At 36.7% G+C, this 16,468-nt stretch overlaps 1 protein-coding gene across 13 annotated transcripts in view; it reads left to right on the top strand.

Annotated features, from left to right (window-relative positions):
- Nucleotides 1-16,468, top strand: part of GPR64 (G protein-coupled receptor 64) — an 80,777-nt gene that overhangs the window by 32,356 nt on the left and 31,953 nt on the right. For 4 of the 13 annotated variants that reach the window (XM_008579930.1, XM_008579880.1, XM_008579886.1 and 1 more), the window contains exons 3-8: nucleotides 4,211-4,243; nucleotides 6,767-6,856; nucleotides 8,342-8,380; nucleotides 10,420-10,461; nucleotides 12,752-12,805; nucleotides 15,834-15,889. In XM_008579930.1, coding sequence (XP_008578152.1) covers nucleotides 4,211-4,243; nucleotides 6,767-6,856; nucleotides 8,342-8,380; nucleotides 10,420-10,461; nucleotides 12,752-12,805; nucleotides 15,834-15,889 — 314 coding nt within the window. Of the gene's footprint in view, nucleotides 1-4,210; nucleotides 4,244-6,527; nucleotides 6,574-6,766; nucleotides 6,857-8,341; nucleotides 8,381-10,419; nucleotides 10,462-12,751; nucleotides 12,806-15,833; nucleotides 15,890-16,468 lie in introns of all 13 variants that reach the window. The other 9 variants (XM_008579935.1, XM_008579895.1, XM_008579901.1 and 6 more) reach the window with 5 other exon arrangements.

Genomic DNA, 16,468 nt, shown 5'->3' with positions numbered 1-16,468 from the left:
TCCCCGGGGGGGGGGGGGCCTTCTCGTGGCATCACTAGGACTCACTTTTCTGCCTTCCTCTTCCACTTTTAAGAACTCATGTGGTTCAATGGGGCCCACTCAGGTAATCCATGATAATCTCCCCATCTGATGGTCCTTAATTTTAATCACATCTGCAAAGCTGTTGGCTGATTAAATAATAAGATGCATGTGGAATCCTTTGTATGCTAAGCCTGGATCACAGGAAGCATCAATCCGTGCTTGCTATTCCTATGAGGACACTATACTGTCTCTTTTGAATCCCTATGACATCCCCGTGTTGCAGCGAGAAGGCCACACGGGATGCTACGACTGGATGTGGCGGGGGACCAGGAAGGGAGCCATCGGCAGCAATGGCCGGAGAGTTAGCTTCTTGGTTTGTAGACTCAGCTCTATTGTTAAAACTAACTCTGTTTCTGGGCCCTTTGCTTTAACCTCTGTGGGATATTTCCTCATAAAGGATGGTTCCTTGCAGCTCATATTCTCCGTAATTTTAGGAAACTGGATTTCTGAGTGTGGGAGGAAGAATAATGGCTCTTCCAAAGATGTCCACGTCTTAGTCCCTGGAACCAGTAAATATGTTACCTTACATGGCAAAAGGGACTTTGCAGATGTGATTAAAATTAAGAGCCATGAGATGGGGAGATTATTACCTGGGTGGATTACCTGGATAGGATTGATCGAATCACACAAGTTCCTAAATGTGGAAGAAGACAGATGAGTGAGTTTGGGGGGCCATGTGAGAAGGCCCCCCAGCCTTCCCACTGTTGCTGGCTTTGAAGATGGAGGAATGGGGCATGAGCCAAGAAAGGTAGGTGGCTTCTAGACTCTGGGAACAGCCCTCATTTATAGCCAGCAAGAAAATGAGGACCTTGGTCCTACAACTGTAAGGAACCGAATACTGCCAATAACCCAAATAAGCAGGAAACGGATTCTCCCCTAGAGCCTCCGGAGAAGAATGCAGCCTGTCGTCACCATCAGCCTTGATTTTAGTCTGGGGAGACCCATACTGGCCTTCTGACCTATAGAACTAAAATAACAAATGTGTGTTTTATTTAAGCCACTAAGTTTATCATAATTTGTTATAGCAGCAACAAGAAACTAATACACTGAAGTTTTCAACTTAAATTATTTGGCTGGTGTTATCAGCAATTGAATTCAGGAACTGATCAAGTAAGGAAATGATGTGGGGCAATGAGGGATAAATTCTTGGATATACTGAGTTGGAGAGGCAATGACAGTGAGATATTCACATAGCAGTGCTCAGACCACACTTGGCCGTGTGGGATTGGAGTTGGGGAGGTGATGGCAATAACCTTGAAAAAAGTGCCAGGGAAACAACACAGGGAGAGAGATTCCATTGAGGGGGTCAGTTTCTTGAATTTCCAGTTCCTCTGACTCTGCTTGGCTTCCATTCTAAACTTATGCATGCCAAACCCTCCTCATTATAATTGGAATATATGAACTTTGTTTAAAAAAATCACCAGGGAGTCATGTTGAGTAAATTTTATAGACAGATCACAATCACTTTGTTAACTCAAATCGAGACTTCAGTAAATGAATAATGCTTTAAAATTTGCTCTTTGTACGTTTCCAAAGGAAAATCTGAAAAATTTAAATGTTTTTCCTTTCGTTGTTTATGAATCTTTTTAACAATGGAAATGTTTTGTCTACTACAAGTGGCATGGAGCTCAAATATATGACTCACTGGAAATGGCGACCACCTCTTTAGTTGAACAAATGGGACATGAGTTAGGAGAGAGCCCAAGACAAACATAGGCTGATACTCAGGAAAGTGTAATGCCTGTGGGGATATCTCTATGTTGCACCAGGAGGAGTGATGTGGAGTATCATAATGAGAGACAGAAAAAGTGAATAAATGTTAGTCACTGAGCGAGTGGGCCCCTAAAAGAAAAAAAAAAATGCCAAAGGAAGAAAAAAAGCAGAAAATAGCAATTTAAAAATCTCTAGCTTTAATTTACTGGATTTCCTCCCTTCATCAAAGTAGATCATTGTCTTTCCTGTCAGGAGCTACTGGGAGCCCTATAGGTTCCATAATGGAAAAGGCCAGTTCTACCTGTGGGCCAGGCTGGTGTAGCCTTCAATTACATTTTGGTCAAGTTTTAGCTCTTCTTGTGAGTTTATGCCTATCAAACCTGTCTACCCAGAGATGGAAGACCAGTTCTGTGGGTTTCCCAGGAAACTTCCTTCTCTTACCCTTGAGTTGTCCATTCCCTCTAATATCTAAGAAAGAGATGAAACTCAAACCAGCCCCTTTCCCTGTGGGCACACAGCTCTGTTGAAACAATTTAGCAGTGGAGAAGGTTGGAACCATTGGTACCTATGGTCAGCCACTGGGCCAAGGTGTGAAGGAGGCAGATTAGCCTCTGTTGCCCTTCAACATCGCTGTCCATTCCTCTTCTCTGGTACTCAACTCTCCCCCAGGGCCTTTGCCACCCTCTGCCCCACTCCCCTTCACCTGCCCACACTGACAAGTGTCATTCTCAAAGTAGCCCAGATTGAATGTGATTTTCTCCAGTGCTTTTCCACATTGCCCATTATGGTAGGTCTTTGCTAGATGATCAGAAGAATTCAGCCAATTCAAATGAACTCATACTAAGATGTGAATGACTGACTGCTCCTTAGTGCTCCCAAGAGTGTTTTTCAAATTAACCCTTTAAAAGTTAACTCAACAGATTCTTTGATTGGTGGAATATTATAGTAGCATGAGGGATATATTGAAGAACAGAGACTAAGGAAGTCATTTCAGTTAAATTAGGACACCAGGGTACCTAACCACTCTGCCTACATTTGCTGTTGGCTACAGGGTAATTGGGGAACTTGAGCACTCATTCAGTCCTGCTTTCAAGCAGGACTATAATGTTAATTATCCCAGAAAATAATCAGTACCCTACCATCATTTCAGGAAAATAGGCTCCTGAAGGCTACCAGGTATGTTTCACTGTGCAATTTTAGTTTCCAAACATACTTATTCTTCCCTATTAATTGTATCTCAAGATACCCTTATGAAAATTACTATTCCCTTGTCATTAAAAAAAATATATTTTTTTTAATTTGTGGGACACTATGTGGGTGAGGGCTTGGGGAAGTAACACTCTCATGTATGGCAAAGGGTAATATAAATTGGTTCAAGTTTTCTGTAGGGCATTTTGACAATCAAAATTTATGGAATTTCTAAAAGAAATAGCCAAGCATATGTACAAAAAATTTAGGCAAAAGCATTTATTGCAGCATTGTTTGTAATCGTGAAAAATTGCATACACCAAAATTCCCATTAAAAGTTAATTTGTTACATAGATAGATGCTATATCCAGTCAACGGAATGCTATGCAGCCATCACAAATGGTGTTGTGGAAAATTGTTTAATGATAGAGAACAATTTTCAGGATATCCTGTCAGGAGAAAAATCAGATTATAAATATTTTTGTGTGATATGACCCTTCTATGTACATATATACACATATAAACATATGCATATATCTATATATGTATGGAAATGTACATTACACATAGAAAGAGAGAAAAGAATATATGCTAAAATATTTACGTCATTTATCTCTGGGTGGTGAAATTATAAGTGGTTTTTGTTTATCTGTGATTTCTGAAGTTTCTCCAATAAGCGTGTATTATTTTTCAGAGAAAAAAAATAGAATTACTTTTCTTTTAAGGGATCTGAGCATGTTCCCAAAATAAAGAATTCAGCAGTTCTTGTACACCAGAGGTGTCTGATCTAGTTTAACTCACAAGAAAGAAGTGACCTAATAGGTATAAAGTCTGTGCTAAAAAGAAGCTCAGTTAATGGAAATTTAATTTATGCAGACCTACAGATTTACACATTTTAATGAATATTAGCCAACAACTGATGTTCTTAGTCATCATTTTTAGTTTGAAATGTACTAAAATGATAGTATAACAAAATATATGGAGCAACATCAACAGTCAAAAATTGGAAAGATTATTTCACTAAAGATATTGAAAAGAATATCTTTTCACTAGAGAATTAAAAAGAAGCATGCATGATTGGGCTGTTGAAAATAATAGTAAATTAACATGCTGCCCTCTTTTGGTAGCTATTTGTAACTCAATGTACATTCACTCCGTTAAAGTTGTTAATCTCCTACAAATTTGTGCGTGAACTAAACTAATTTTAAATCACCTTTTTCCTCAACAGAAGATGCTGATAATTCCAGTTTATCACCATCTGGTAAGGTTGTTATTTTATGACTTTGGGGAATTTCAGGAAAATGTCATTCTAAAAGTTCTCCACACAGTATGGTCTATCGTATAGATACAGCAAAATTGTTTTCCCCCAAGAAGCTTAATTAAATTATGTCATTAAACCTACACCTGAAAAATCAATAGCAAACATAGACAAAAGGACAGGCATATTGATCTTTCCATATTGCTGGACAAAGCTGGGAAATAAATCGCTGGGTAATACATTGTGGGTTTTCATTACGGTAACTGCTTAATTTCGCCAGTTATTTTTAGTATTCTAGTTCACAAGTCACTGAAGAGTATTAAGAACATAAACACACCACATGTTCTTATATTTAAGAGATGAGATGTTCTCTTAAACATACTCCCTCAGTACCCCCACTGAAGTAGTATTTTTCAAAAGGCTTCTAAGGGCTTACCACTCCCTAGAAGGGGAAGGCAAATAAATTAAGAGAAATTTATAACTAGAACCCGTATCATCAGGAACCAGGAACAGAAACTGAATTCAAGACCACTAGCTGGAACAGGACCTTAGAGTAGTCCAGCCCCATCCCCTAGTCGATGAGATGGCAGAGCCTGGAGTTGCTGAGTAACTTGTCTGAGATTGCACAACTGCTTCCCCACATCACCCAGAGGCAGCATGTGGCTTTTTTGACTCCTACTTCTGCATTCTTTCTGGTATACTATATATTCCAGAACAATCTTTTATGATAAGGAGTCAACTCACATTCTATCCTCAGTTGTATGAAAATGAGCTTCTACAGTTGTTAATTCATTTATTTAAGTAAAATTAAAAATAATATCTATTACTTCTCGTGCACATACTATGTGCCTGGAAGTCTTCTGCCATCTTCTCGTACTCCTCTCAATCTGGCAGCATAGGAATCCTTACATTCGTGTTATAGATGAAACTAGGGCTCAGAGAGGATAAAACCTGCTCATGTTCACACATGCTCTGGAACTAGACTCTCTGGGTTTGAATTTGGCCACTGCTCTTTGCATCCTCATTGCTAGCTGTGTGACTTGAGGCAAGTTCCTTAACCTTTCTGAGCCTTGGTTTTCTCATCTGTAACTTGGGGAGAATAACATACCTGCTTCGTAGGGTGGTTGTGATAATGAAATGAGATAACACATGTACTGGCACAGAGTAAACCCTCAATAAATAATAACTATCATTATATGAGTTATTAAGTAATGAAGCAAAGATTCAAATCCAGGACTACAAGCCTCCAAGTTCTTTTTACCATGCCAAGCTTCTAGGGTACAATGAACCACTGTATTTTTCTTCCAGTAGAATAGCCATCAGTAAACATAATCATGGTGCTAGCTGTAGAATCTTGTTCAGGTGGAACGGAGAATGGGGCTTTGAGGACACACACTGGTTCTAGTCACAGCTTGGGTTCTGGGTGCCCTGGGGAAAGCTACCCAGACTGGAAGGTAAGAGCCAGTGTAGCACAAGGAACAGATGGGCAGCTGTGCCCACAGGCCCCTTCTTTGCAGTGGTGTCACCATTCATCAACATTTGGAAGAATTAATAGTCATTAATTAAAAGCCAGTTTTGGCCAATTATTTTGTTCTGCCCCAAGAGCAAAGGATTCCATATCCACACTTTGACTCTTATTGCTCAGGAACCATCTTCTCAAGAAATAGCCTTGGTAATTAAAAAAAATAAATAAATGTAGTAAATGACAAAATATGGAAGCAATGTGGGACAGACAGGGCGTGTGTTTCAGCCAACACATGAGCAGTCTAAAACAGGCCAGCCAAGCGCCTTGACACACCCAAATTTTGTCCATACCAGCTGAAAGTCAGGCTCCCTGCTGCAAAACTCATTTTAATTGTAAAATGTTTATGTTTGCTTGTTCCATGTTTTGGTAGAGGTCAAGCCTTTGGGTCTTTTTAATATTTAAACATGCAAAATGTGTGTAGTAGATTGACAGCGTAAGTGGAGTCATTCCACAGGAGATTTATAACTTGATTGATTGTCTTAATAGCAGCCATGTTTTAAAATAACTTACCAGGAAATTGTGTTAGGCAGTAAAGTATTGAGTGGTAGCATTCTTTGTTATTAATCCTAAATCCACTGTGGGAAGAAGAGCTACCAGGCATCATTATAACAGAATGGAAGCCAGTGTGCCAATATATTTCATGATTGTAGTTCAACAAGTTATTTAAGATGTTTTTTAGAACTCTCTGGCTGAAAATTTTTGCAAGTAGTATCTCTTGTATTTTAGTGTGGTTTCTAAACTTATTTCCATAATATTCCATAGGTAGTAGCAGGCTTTGTGATCATGGGTCTCAGGCTCCTCATCTTGGGTTCGTTCTCTACAATTTTCTGATTAAATGCATACTCACTGAGTGATTGAGACTTGCAGATATGACTGTTAGTATCTTTTCTACTTATTTTCGATTAATCACAAAAGTTCTAACTCCTTAAAATTTAATAAGTAATTGTTTCAAAGTACATATTTATTTTTAAATATTGTGTTTTTTTTTTTTTCTTCTGCAGTTGAATCACTTCTTGTTGGTCTTGTCCCCTACTCCAATGGTACTCCAGGCAAGATTTTGGAAAAATTTAAACCTAGATTAAGCCCAATTTGTTAAGTTTTGTTTTCATTATACTTTTGTAATGTTTTTCTCCTCGGGACAAAGAGGTTGAAACTACAAGAATTTTTCTGAAGCAAGTGAAAATTGATAACTCTTAATATGAATATAAGTATGATTAGTGGCGTTGAAGGTTTCCATTTCTAAATTACTTCTGAATACATTGAGTAGTTTCAAATAACCCCAAACAACAAAAGACAAAAAACTGTCAACTCTGGAGAGTGACCTAAACTTTCTGGTTAAATGATAAAATTCTTATGATCACGGAGGGAAGACAGCCCTCCACCACTCTAACTGTTCTAAAAATGAAAAGAAATATTGATCACATTTGGAGTACTTCATTTGTCTTGCTCTCCAACACAATGCCGACAAATTTTACATGAAAGATTGTTTAAATATGAAAAGCACATCCAGTGACTTCAGTATGATTCAGCATGGATTTGGAGGCACAGAGCGTTCAAAGACAGCCTTTTTACAGATGATTTTATCAATTTTTAAATAGTATGAAATGGAAAAATAATTGGCTTCCTCGTCATACTAGAGAAAAGGGCAAAGAAGTGGGCTATGTTCAAGGGAGGTGGGCAGGGCAGCACACCCTGTTCCCTCCCCTCTGTGGGTAGACAGCCTTCCATCCCACTGTGGTCACACCCAACTCTTTTCACAGTCTCTTAGTTAAAATCACATCTCACCATGTGGTTGGTGGTTAAGGAGCTAAACAATCATAGAGGCAGCTCATACAGATTGAAACTGGTTTAAATTCATATTTGGCTCAATGAGAAGGACCGAATGTTATCATTTTTATGTGCAATTACTTTTTACAGTGAAAAGAATATCTTCAATTTAGATTTGGCCACAGATTTTGTTTTGGACCCCATTTTGTGTGTGTGTGTGTGTGTGTGTGTGTTTTATATGTGATAATGTAACACAAGCCTTGTGTTTTTTCCTGAGAAGATCAAAACAAGATTTTCCTAAAAGTTTGTGGAATATAATGTTCAAGAACTCCAAATTTAAACTGGAATTATTTAAAATTGCTTTATAAGGGTGTACCACTGGTAAAAATGTATTAAGCATCTACACGGCTGTATATCAAAATTAGTATTCATGTCAGAAATATCATATTCAACATATTATAGAGACTTTCCTTATAATAGAAAAAAAGGGACAAAATAGTAAGCACTGTAAAGGGGATTATTTAAATCTACTAACTACAGGAGTGTTGCTATGTGTTAGACACATCGTTTGCATTTAGGAAACACATTTTGAATGAGTGAGCATTTGCTCAGGAATTGTCTCTGGGGCCTGGAGAATGCATAGTGCTGAGGAGATGGGCAGCAAATACATTTAGTAGTGCCAGCTGGCTTTTGTAAAACTCTCTAACTTCTCCTGGATTTGGGGAAAAGTGAAATGTTTAAGGAACCTAAGAAGACACACGTTTGTTACCCATGTCAGTAGTTATGCTAATTTTATCATTTGATTTCAGACGCTACTTCAAGTGTATTATCTACTTTAAACAGAACAGGTAATTTCAAGTTATGTCTAAATGTAATAGTCTGTCTTTTGTGGCTTCTTGAGTTTCTCACTTGTGTGGTCTACTGGGTTAGTAAAGAATTTTCCTTTGTCTCCTTTTCTACTTTCCTGTGACTTCCACTGTTGACTCATTACACCCTTGACATTGAACTATAATTCCGTTGTCACCACACTCTCATACTTCCAAACTGTCATGGACATAGCACTCCATTTAAAATAACTTTTTTATTATAATAGTGATAACATATTTACTCATAAAAAATGGAGAATATAGAAAAATACAAAGAAGAAAACAGAAATCATTTTTAATTCTACTTTCCTTATACTATTATGTTAACAATTTGGTATATTTCCATTCAGTATCATATATATGTATATTTATATACAAATACTCTATTTATATGAGGATTCTTCAAAAAGTTTATGGAAGGATTCGTGTCACCTTTTAATTCCATTTTTCCACAAACTTTTTGAAGTACCCTTATATATACTTTGTAAAATAGTCATAGTTTACATAGATTTTTATATGTTGCCTTTTTGACTTAATATTAAATTATAAGTATTTTCCAGTGTCCCTTGCTATTAATGATTTGACAGTATTCCATTGTGTACCATATGTTGGACTTTAAAGTTGTTTCTATTTTTTTAATAGAAGTTGTTGCAATGAACATCCTGGTGCCAACATCTTTGCATTCATCCCTGATTTCTGTAGGATACATTCCAAGGATTGGACATAATGGGTCAGCAGTATTCTACTGTCCCTTGATCTACAGCCTTCTAGAAAGGTTGTATACAGTAACACTCCTGCCAGCAGTGGATGAGAATGTCTGTGTCACTGTATCTTTTCTGAGACTGTGTCATATATCATTAAATCTTTCTCTGAATTCCTTAGATTTTATTTTTCATTCTTGCTTGTTAGTGAGGTTGAACATTTTTCCCCAAAAACACTTTAGTTACTAAAGCTTAAAGTTCATTTCACAATTATGTTTTGTTTGTTCTTGGAAAGAAAATATTAGGGCAAACAAAATAATATATTTAAAGTATTCTTAATGTTAATGCAAAATGCTGTTAGCCTCTATAATTCCACCAATCATTGTCCATGGGTCACACATTAAAACAGAAATTCACCGATACCACATACACACAAATTAAGTTTTTGAAACTGTCACTATAACATCATCATTCTTAAGTGTGTCTCCAAGCTCCGAGCTTGGTCTTTTCTTCAGAATTTACCCATCCACCCCTAGGAGACAGAGCTTCTTTGCAAATCTGTGCCCTGAACACAGCCTTTTCTAATTGGCCATCCTTATAGCAAGGATTTCTGAACCTGGTTCTCCTTATAAGCTGGGGAATGAACCATGGGCTCTGTCCCGAAAGTGTGTTGGGAAGATACTTCTAAGGTTGGCTTAGTCAGAGTGTGTTAATATTTGCCTTTGAGTCACTGACTTTGAACAGTCCTGATTCTGCTGCGGGCTTGTTGTGTGACTGTAGGTGAATTGTCTCAACCTCTCTGACTATAGTTTTATCTGTCAATACAATGGGGATAGTATTGTATTAACTCCTAAGAAAAAAATAGCAGGACACTTGATTCTAGACTATAGTAATAATATTTTAGATCCCATGTATACTGTTTCACATTAATTTTTACTCTGAATCATCTGCTCTTTACAACCTATCACCTGAACTTCCTGATAGTGACTTAATTCTACATATCTGAAATGTAAGTCCACATTCATTTGTCTAGCAGCAGCACATGGAAACTGAAGTAGAATTGCACAAGCAGTGGGGTGTGTAATGGGTGTGATTTAACTGGGTAAACATGGGAGTCCAACTCCCAGACCCACCCTATGCCAATGCTACATGATCTGTATATACGATTCCCATCCATTCTGCTGCTGAGATGACCGATAGTGCCTGAAAGGTGTCAACAGTGTGATTTTCTTAGCACTTTACTAGAATGATACTCATGGCAAATTGTTTTTTAAAAGCAAGCAACAATTCTACTCTAATATTTAAATTGCTTCTTTGCAGAAAAAACTAAAATCACTATAGTAAAAACCTTCAATGCATCAGGTATGACTTATTATCAATATCAAGACTTTCTTTTTTGTAACTAAAGTAAAATTAAACAAATGGCTGGTGTTTATGATTTCTTTCTCTGTTTTCCTACCTTTTAAAAATAAAATCTGTTCTTATTGAACAGATATACGCACTGGGTACCTGAAGTTGTACTAGGTGTTCGAGGCTATATAATAATGATCAGACACAGTGCCCACCCTTTAGAATCTTCTAGTCTCTTGGGGGGAACAAGGCAAACAAACAGACAAATAACATAAACATGCATGCAGATAAAAGCAGTAATTACACAAGTATTTCTGACATACTTAAGAGGCATGGGAGATAGAGGGGCTGGTGTTGATGAGTTTATCGACAGGATGCAATTAATGAAGGATTTAGAGGAGTGAGCCTCAAACTCTTTTTAAATCAAAGAATGGATGTACTTTTAAGTACCTGATGCAAGACTAGGCACATAAGACATACTTAACATAGGCTTCTGATTAATTTAAAGCAGGAGTTAGCAAACTATCGTCAATGGACCAAATCTGGCCCACTGCCTCTTTTTGTAAATAAAGTTTTATTGGAATACTGTCATGCTCATTCGTTTACACATTTTCTGTGGCTACTTTTCTACTATGTAGAGTGGTAGATTTGAGTAGTTGCAACAGAGACCATATGACCCACAAAGCCTAAAATATTTACTATCTGACCCTTTACAAAGTTTTTTTCACTCATGATTTAGGAAATGGCCTGTGGCCATATACTTGATGGAGTTTACAGATAACTGCCCTAGCAATAGAAAAGAAAATTCTCAGTATGAATGAGCAACAAAAAGACACATATCACTGGAAATTGAGAGGCAGCTAATATTTAGAGAAAGATGAGAGATGGTAGAATGAAAAGCTTAGCAAGCAAGAGAGCAATGGTTTAAAAGACATTTAAAGCATTACTACCCATCATCTATATATTCTATAATATTTGCATAGTGTATATGTTATAGTGAGTTACATCGATAAGCAAGTATATTTAAAATGAAATCTTTCTCTTTGGTGTGGGTAATATTGATGTGGAATAATATTGCTGTGGAATAATACAGAAATCTACATGTCAGGTAAATTGTGACACCTAAATTCAATTTATTCACAGAATCAAAACACTTAGCTGAAGCATGATAACCTACACACTAATAAATCATCCTGGAAGAAACTATATCACATACACTAACTCAAATTTTAATGTTGGTTTGTGTCCAAACTAGTTTTCTCATAGCAAGAAACTAAGGACTCAATTGCAATGGAAATAAACTAGCAACTGGGCATTACATATGTAATTCTGACCAAACAAGACCTAACAAGGAGAGCAAAATATTCCTTAGTATGACAGTCTTTTTCCCTTGGCAGTTTTGCTTAATACATTATCAGCATTTGCCTCTCCCATTTACTATGGATTTCTTATGTTTTGCCTAAAGGATGCAATTTATGAAGGAAAGATTCTTAGAGAAGTAAACCTTGAGGTCTTTTCAAACCAAAGAGACATACTTCTCCTTTTGCCAGAGGAGAAAGTGTTCCTCAGGTTAAAATGTATGCAGTTTTTTGTTCTAACACACCTCATTTCATCTCCCATTCATCTCAGCCTCCTCTGTATGCCTGTGTGATCTGTTGTCCTGGCCATCGCTCCATCTTGCCCTCACTAAAACTTTTTATTTACTGGCCAGTATCACCCACTAGATCGTAAGCTCCTTGACTGCAGAGTCTATGTCTGGAATCTCCCAAAGTTTCTAGACCATGGTAGATGCTCAGCAAATATGTTTTAAATTTTGTGATTTTTGCCCATGAAAGGATATCATGACCTTAATGTTATTTCATACATACATTTGTATAAAGAGCTAGGACCAACATTAGAGCATTGTCTATGGACTCCCCTAGTCAGGATAGGAAGGAAGATCTATGATTCAGGGCTATTCCATTTAAAGTCTCTATACTTGATTTGTATTCATGGTGCTCTGTTTATATTGGACAGGAGAGGGGTTAATTCAGAATGGGACAGATAAATTTTAGGGAGGATTTGGAGGTCAGACACTGACATAATAAAGAATAGTAAAGAATCAAGTTCCATAGCTGACCAACTAAGAAATAAAAATTCTTTCATTCCTTTAGTCTTTGTGGAATTCATCCAGCCAATTATATCCAGATTATACTATTTGGGGTCCACATTTGATGTCTGTATTTGTGAATTTCTTGACAATATAGTATATAAGTGCAGGTGTTGACATGCTTAACCGGCTGGGTTATTATTTTCTTTGCAGGAGTCAAACCTCAGAGAAATATCTGCAATTTGTCATCTATTTGCAATGACTCAGGTTAGTTCTTGTGTACACTATACATTGCAAGATAAATTAGCTCCATAGAAAACAATGGTATGTTTCTCTCCTGTTAAATATGTGGTGTGTGCCTCTCCGATCTGTCTCTTTTCATACCACCTGGCTACTAAAAGTCCCTAATAAAAACAAAAGCAAATTTTAGATCTGGCTGAAATTATCTTCCCATTGTCTAGAGAGAGAATAGATTAACTTCCTTAATATGAGACATGAAGCTCTATAACAAATATTTTTTTACTGTAGCTTTAAATCCATAACTAATAAACTTGAGTTAGTTCATGAAAATCATTAATAATGAAATCAAAAATTATTAGAAGTCACTTCTTATATATAAATCCCTTAAGCTTTTTCATAGGACCTTAAGTATTATAGCTTAGAAACAGAATGTTGTCTTGCTAAGAATAAAACAAATCAGTCTGGTAGAATGTCAAAAACTCACATATACCTAGTTCAATTGGATGCTAATTCCAGTAATGTCCATAGTGTATTTTGTTATCTCTAAGACTGTCCACTATTTTTTTAAATTGAGATGGAAATCTCTTAAGAACATGCTGTTTTTGAAATAGGAATATTTTCCCTTCTGCCATGGGCCAGAAAGAATGAAACAACCACTTTTCTCACATGAGTTTGGCTTTCTGGGCTCCCCTTCCTTGTTAAAACCAATGACAGTAAATGTGAAAAACAAAAATATAATGTGGCAGATCAGAACTGGACAAAAGATCACAGGGAGAGAGAAGAGGAACGTAACAAGTTTATATCAAAGTAATCTTAGTATGACTCCAGTTATAAACAGTCATTATAGGAATGTTTTTCTTTTATCTTGTTCCTTTTAACAGTTTAGTAATTTGTTTGAAAAACATAGGCAACACTATCAAGTAAAATAAGTTAAGGTTGGTTAGATTAGAAAACGAGAAAACTTCCCATTGAAAGAATGTTCTACAAACACTGTCTATTATGTGAATACGAGATTTGCTCATATGAGCTTTCTGCTGATACTATGCTCCAGGTAGAATATAGGAGAAAAATATTAGCTGGTTGTGATTAAAGAAAAAAAAAACTTGTTGGATACATTTCATTTTCATATATTATATAACTCTTTTCCTCGTCCTTCCTTCCCCCTTCTCTTTACTGAATTCCCTATAATGTCATTATTTTTGTGCTTTGTCTATGTTTTGGGCTGGTGACTAATGTCTAGTTCAGTGTTGTCTCTACATAATGTTTGATAACTGTTTGAAAATTGAACATGTAGGAAAAAAAAAAAGCTGGTCATTTTGAGTAACAGGTGCCAGAAAGCTGGTCAGAGTACTGTTTTCCCCAATTAAGTGACTGAATTGACCATTTGTTATAGTGTCTGGTAAAAACAACCTCATCAGGGAACCGACTCTTTTGGCACCAGAAATCCCACAATATCATGGCAGAAACTAGAATCTTTCACTTCTTGCAAGTTCCAATCTGGGTTTATTAAGAGAAGGGGAGGCTGGTGAAAAAACTGGGAGCTGACCAGGAAGAGTTAGGCTGAGGGTCAAAAGGTGGTGGTTTCCTGGTTGCTGCACTTACCACTGTGATCCCAGCACGTTTATGAAACTCAACATGTGCTCAACAAGGATGTGAGGGGGAAAATTGTGGATGCTGGTGTGCACACACACACACACACACACACAATCTAAATAAGCTTTTAAAAGCTAAGATTTTTTTAATGGATAAGTAATTCTATGCAGATATGAAATATCTTTACTTTTAATAATTATGTACTATATTAATTGAAATTTCAGTATCAGTATGCAGAAGTTGAGGTTCTCAGTGGAAAAGTTGCTGGAATGGATAGATCGTGTTAATCACTGGTCTGGTGACCTTGTCAGCCATTTTTAAGTAGAAGTAGACCACTGAGTACATGGCTAGGGGAATCAGTTGTTGTAGTTTGGGGTGCAGTAAAAGAAGATGAGATGAGGAGGCTTTCAACCCTCAAACTCAGGGATTCACAAACTATTGCCCATAGTCCAAATATGGCCTGCCTCATGTTTTTGTAAATAAAGTTTTATTGGCACACAACCATGCCCATTCACTTATGTATTGTCTGTGGCTGCTTTTGTACTACAACAGCAGAGTTGAGTAGTTGTAACAGAGACCACATGGCCCCCCCAAAGCTCAAATATTTACTATCTGATCTATCACTGAAAACGCTGGCTGAACCCTTGCTCCGTTGCTCAAGAGGCCAGTTTTTGGTCACTGTAGGTTATGAAGTGCACACCATGTACTTCTGTTTAGGAGTCTCTATTTTATTCATTTCCAGATAGAGTCAAAGCCTCTAGGAATATACCCTGCAGGAAATAGGTTGGCTGAAACTGACTTCAATATTTCCCAAAGTGAGCATTTTAAGGGTTTTCTGGTGTTTCTGAAATAAAAGCCACAAGTTGTTCAACTGAAGAAAGGATTTGCCCTCTGCACTGTTCAGATTTCAAAGCCAAATCTCAGCTTTGTTCCTAGGCAAGATATTGCATTTGGTGGATGTGTTTTAAAAACAAAAACAAAAGAAAAGTGGCAAAGAATAAATAGACTTCCAAAAGTCTGCTTAACTGCCAAGAAACACTTTTTTCCTCTTTCCCTTATCTACGTAACTGCAACTGTAACAATTTTAAAAGATTTTTTTTTGAGTTAATGTTATAGCCACAGTTCCCCAGTTAGCATCTTTAAGAGAAAGAAAGCTCTGATGACAAGCATGTAGGGATAAAATTTCTTGACAAGGGAATGAGTTTTCTCTCTTTCTAAATTCCCATATAAAATTTATTGTTCATATTTTTAAAAAAATTTATAGTTTATATTTTCTGAAAATTGTATTAAAAATCATTGAGTAATTTACCAATAGGAAAGAGAGTAAATGTGAATAAAAACTAAGAATTTGATGAAACTGTGTTTATAAAGTAATTTGATAATCTTTTTATGTATTGTATTATATAATCCTCAAGTTATAAAAATATAAGTATCAAACTTCTTTTTGAAAATTTATTTTTAGCATTTTTTAGAGGTGAGATAATGTTTCAATATGATGAAGAAAGCAACAATACCCAGGTAGGTTTTAAGGATTTTTCTTATTGCAATCTTAAAAGGTGAATTCACATGTGTTTAAAGATTTGTTTAATGTTCAGATTATTTATGATATTTGGCATATTTACTTTTATGAGCAAATTTAAATAAAATATGTATTATTGAATCCCTAGCTTTGTGGTGAGGGCTTGAATTCATAATAATCATGGTATTTTGTTAATAATTATTTCTATTTTAGTTTCCACTAGATTTGCTGCTGAATAAGAATGTTAATATGATGCAATTCTTTTTTTTTTTTTTTCCTTTTTGTCTTTTTTTGTGACCGGCAACGGATCGCAACCCTCAGTGTCGCGCCCGTACTGGACTGGGACCGGCTACGGGATTGCAACCCTTGGTGTTGCGCCCGCACCTCGCTCAGCCAGTGAGCGGCCGGGCTGTATGTGGGATCCAAACCCTCGGCGGGAGCGCTGCCGCGCTTCCCAAGCGGCGCACTGTAGCAGTGCGCCACCGGGCCGGCCCAATATGATGCAATTCTATTACCAATTAAAATTTAAAATTATATTAAAACTCCTAGCAACAAGAAATATGTGTATTGAATTTAAG

Source organism: Galeopterus variegatus, unplaced genomic scaffold (assembly GCF_000696425.1).
Source record: "Galeopterus variegatus unplaced genomic scaffold, G_variegatus-3.0.2 Scaffold82, whole genome shotgun sequence".
In the NCBI taxonomy this organism is placed as follows: domain Eukaryota; kingdom Metazoa; phylum Chordata; class Mammalia; order Dermoptera; family Cynocephalidae; genus Galeopterus; species Galeopterus variegatus.
The sequence above is the reverse complement of the archived record's forward strand: the minus strand, read 5'-3'. Positions and strand labels throughout refer to the sequence as shown.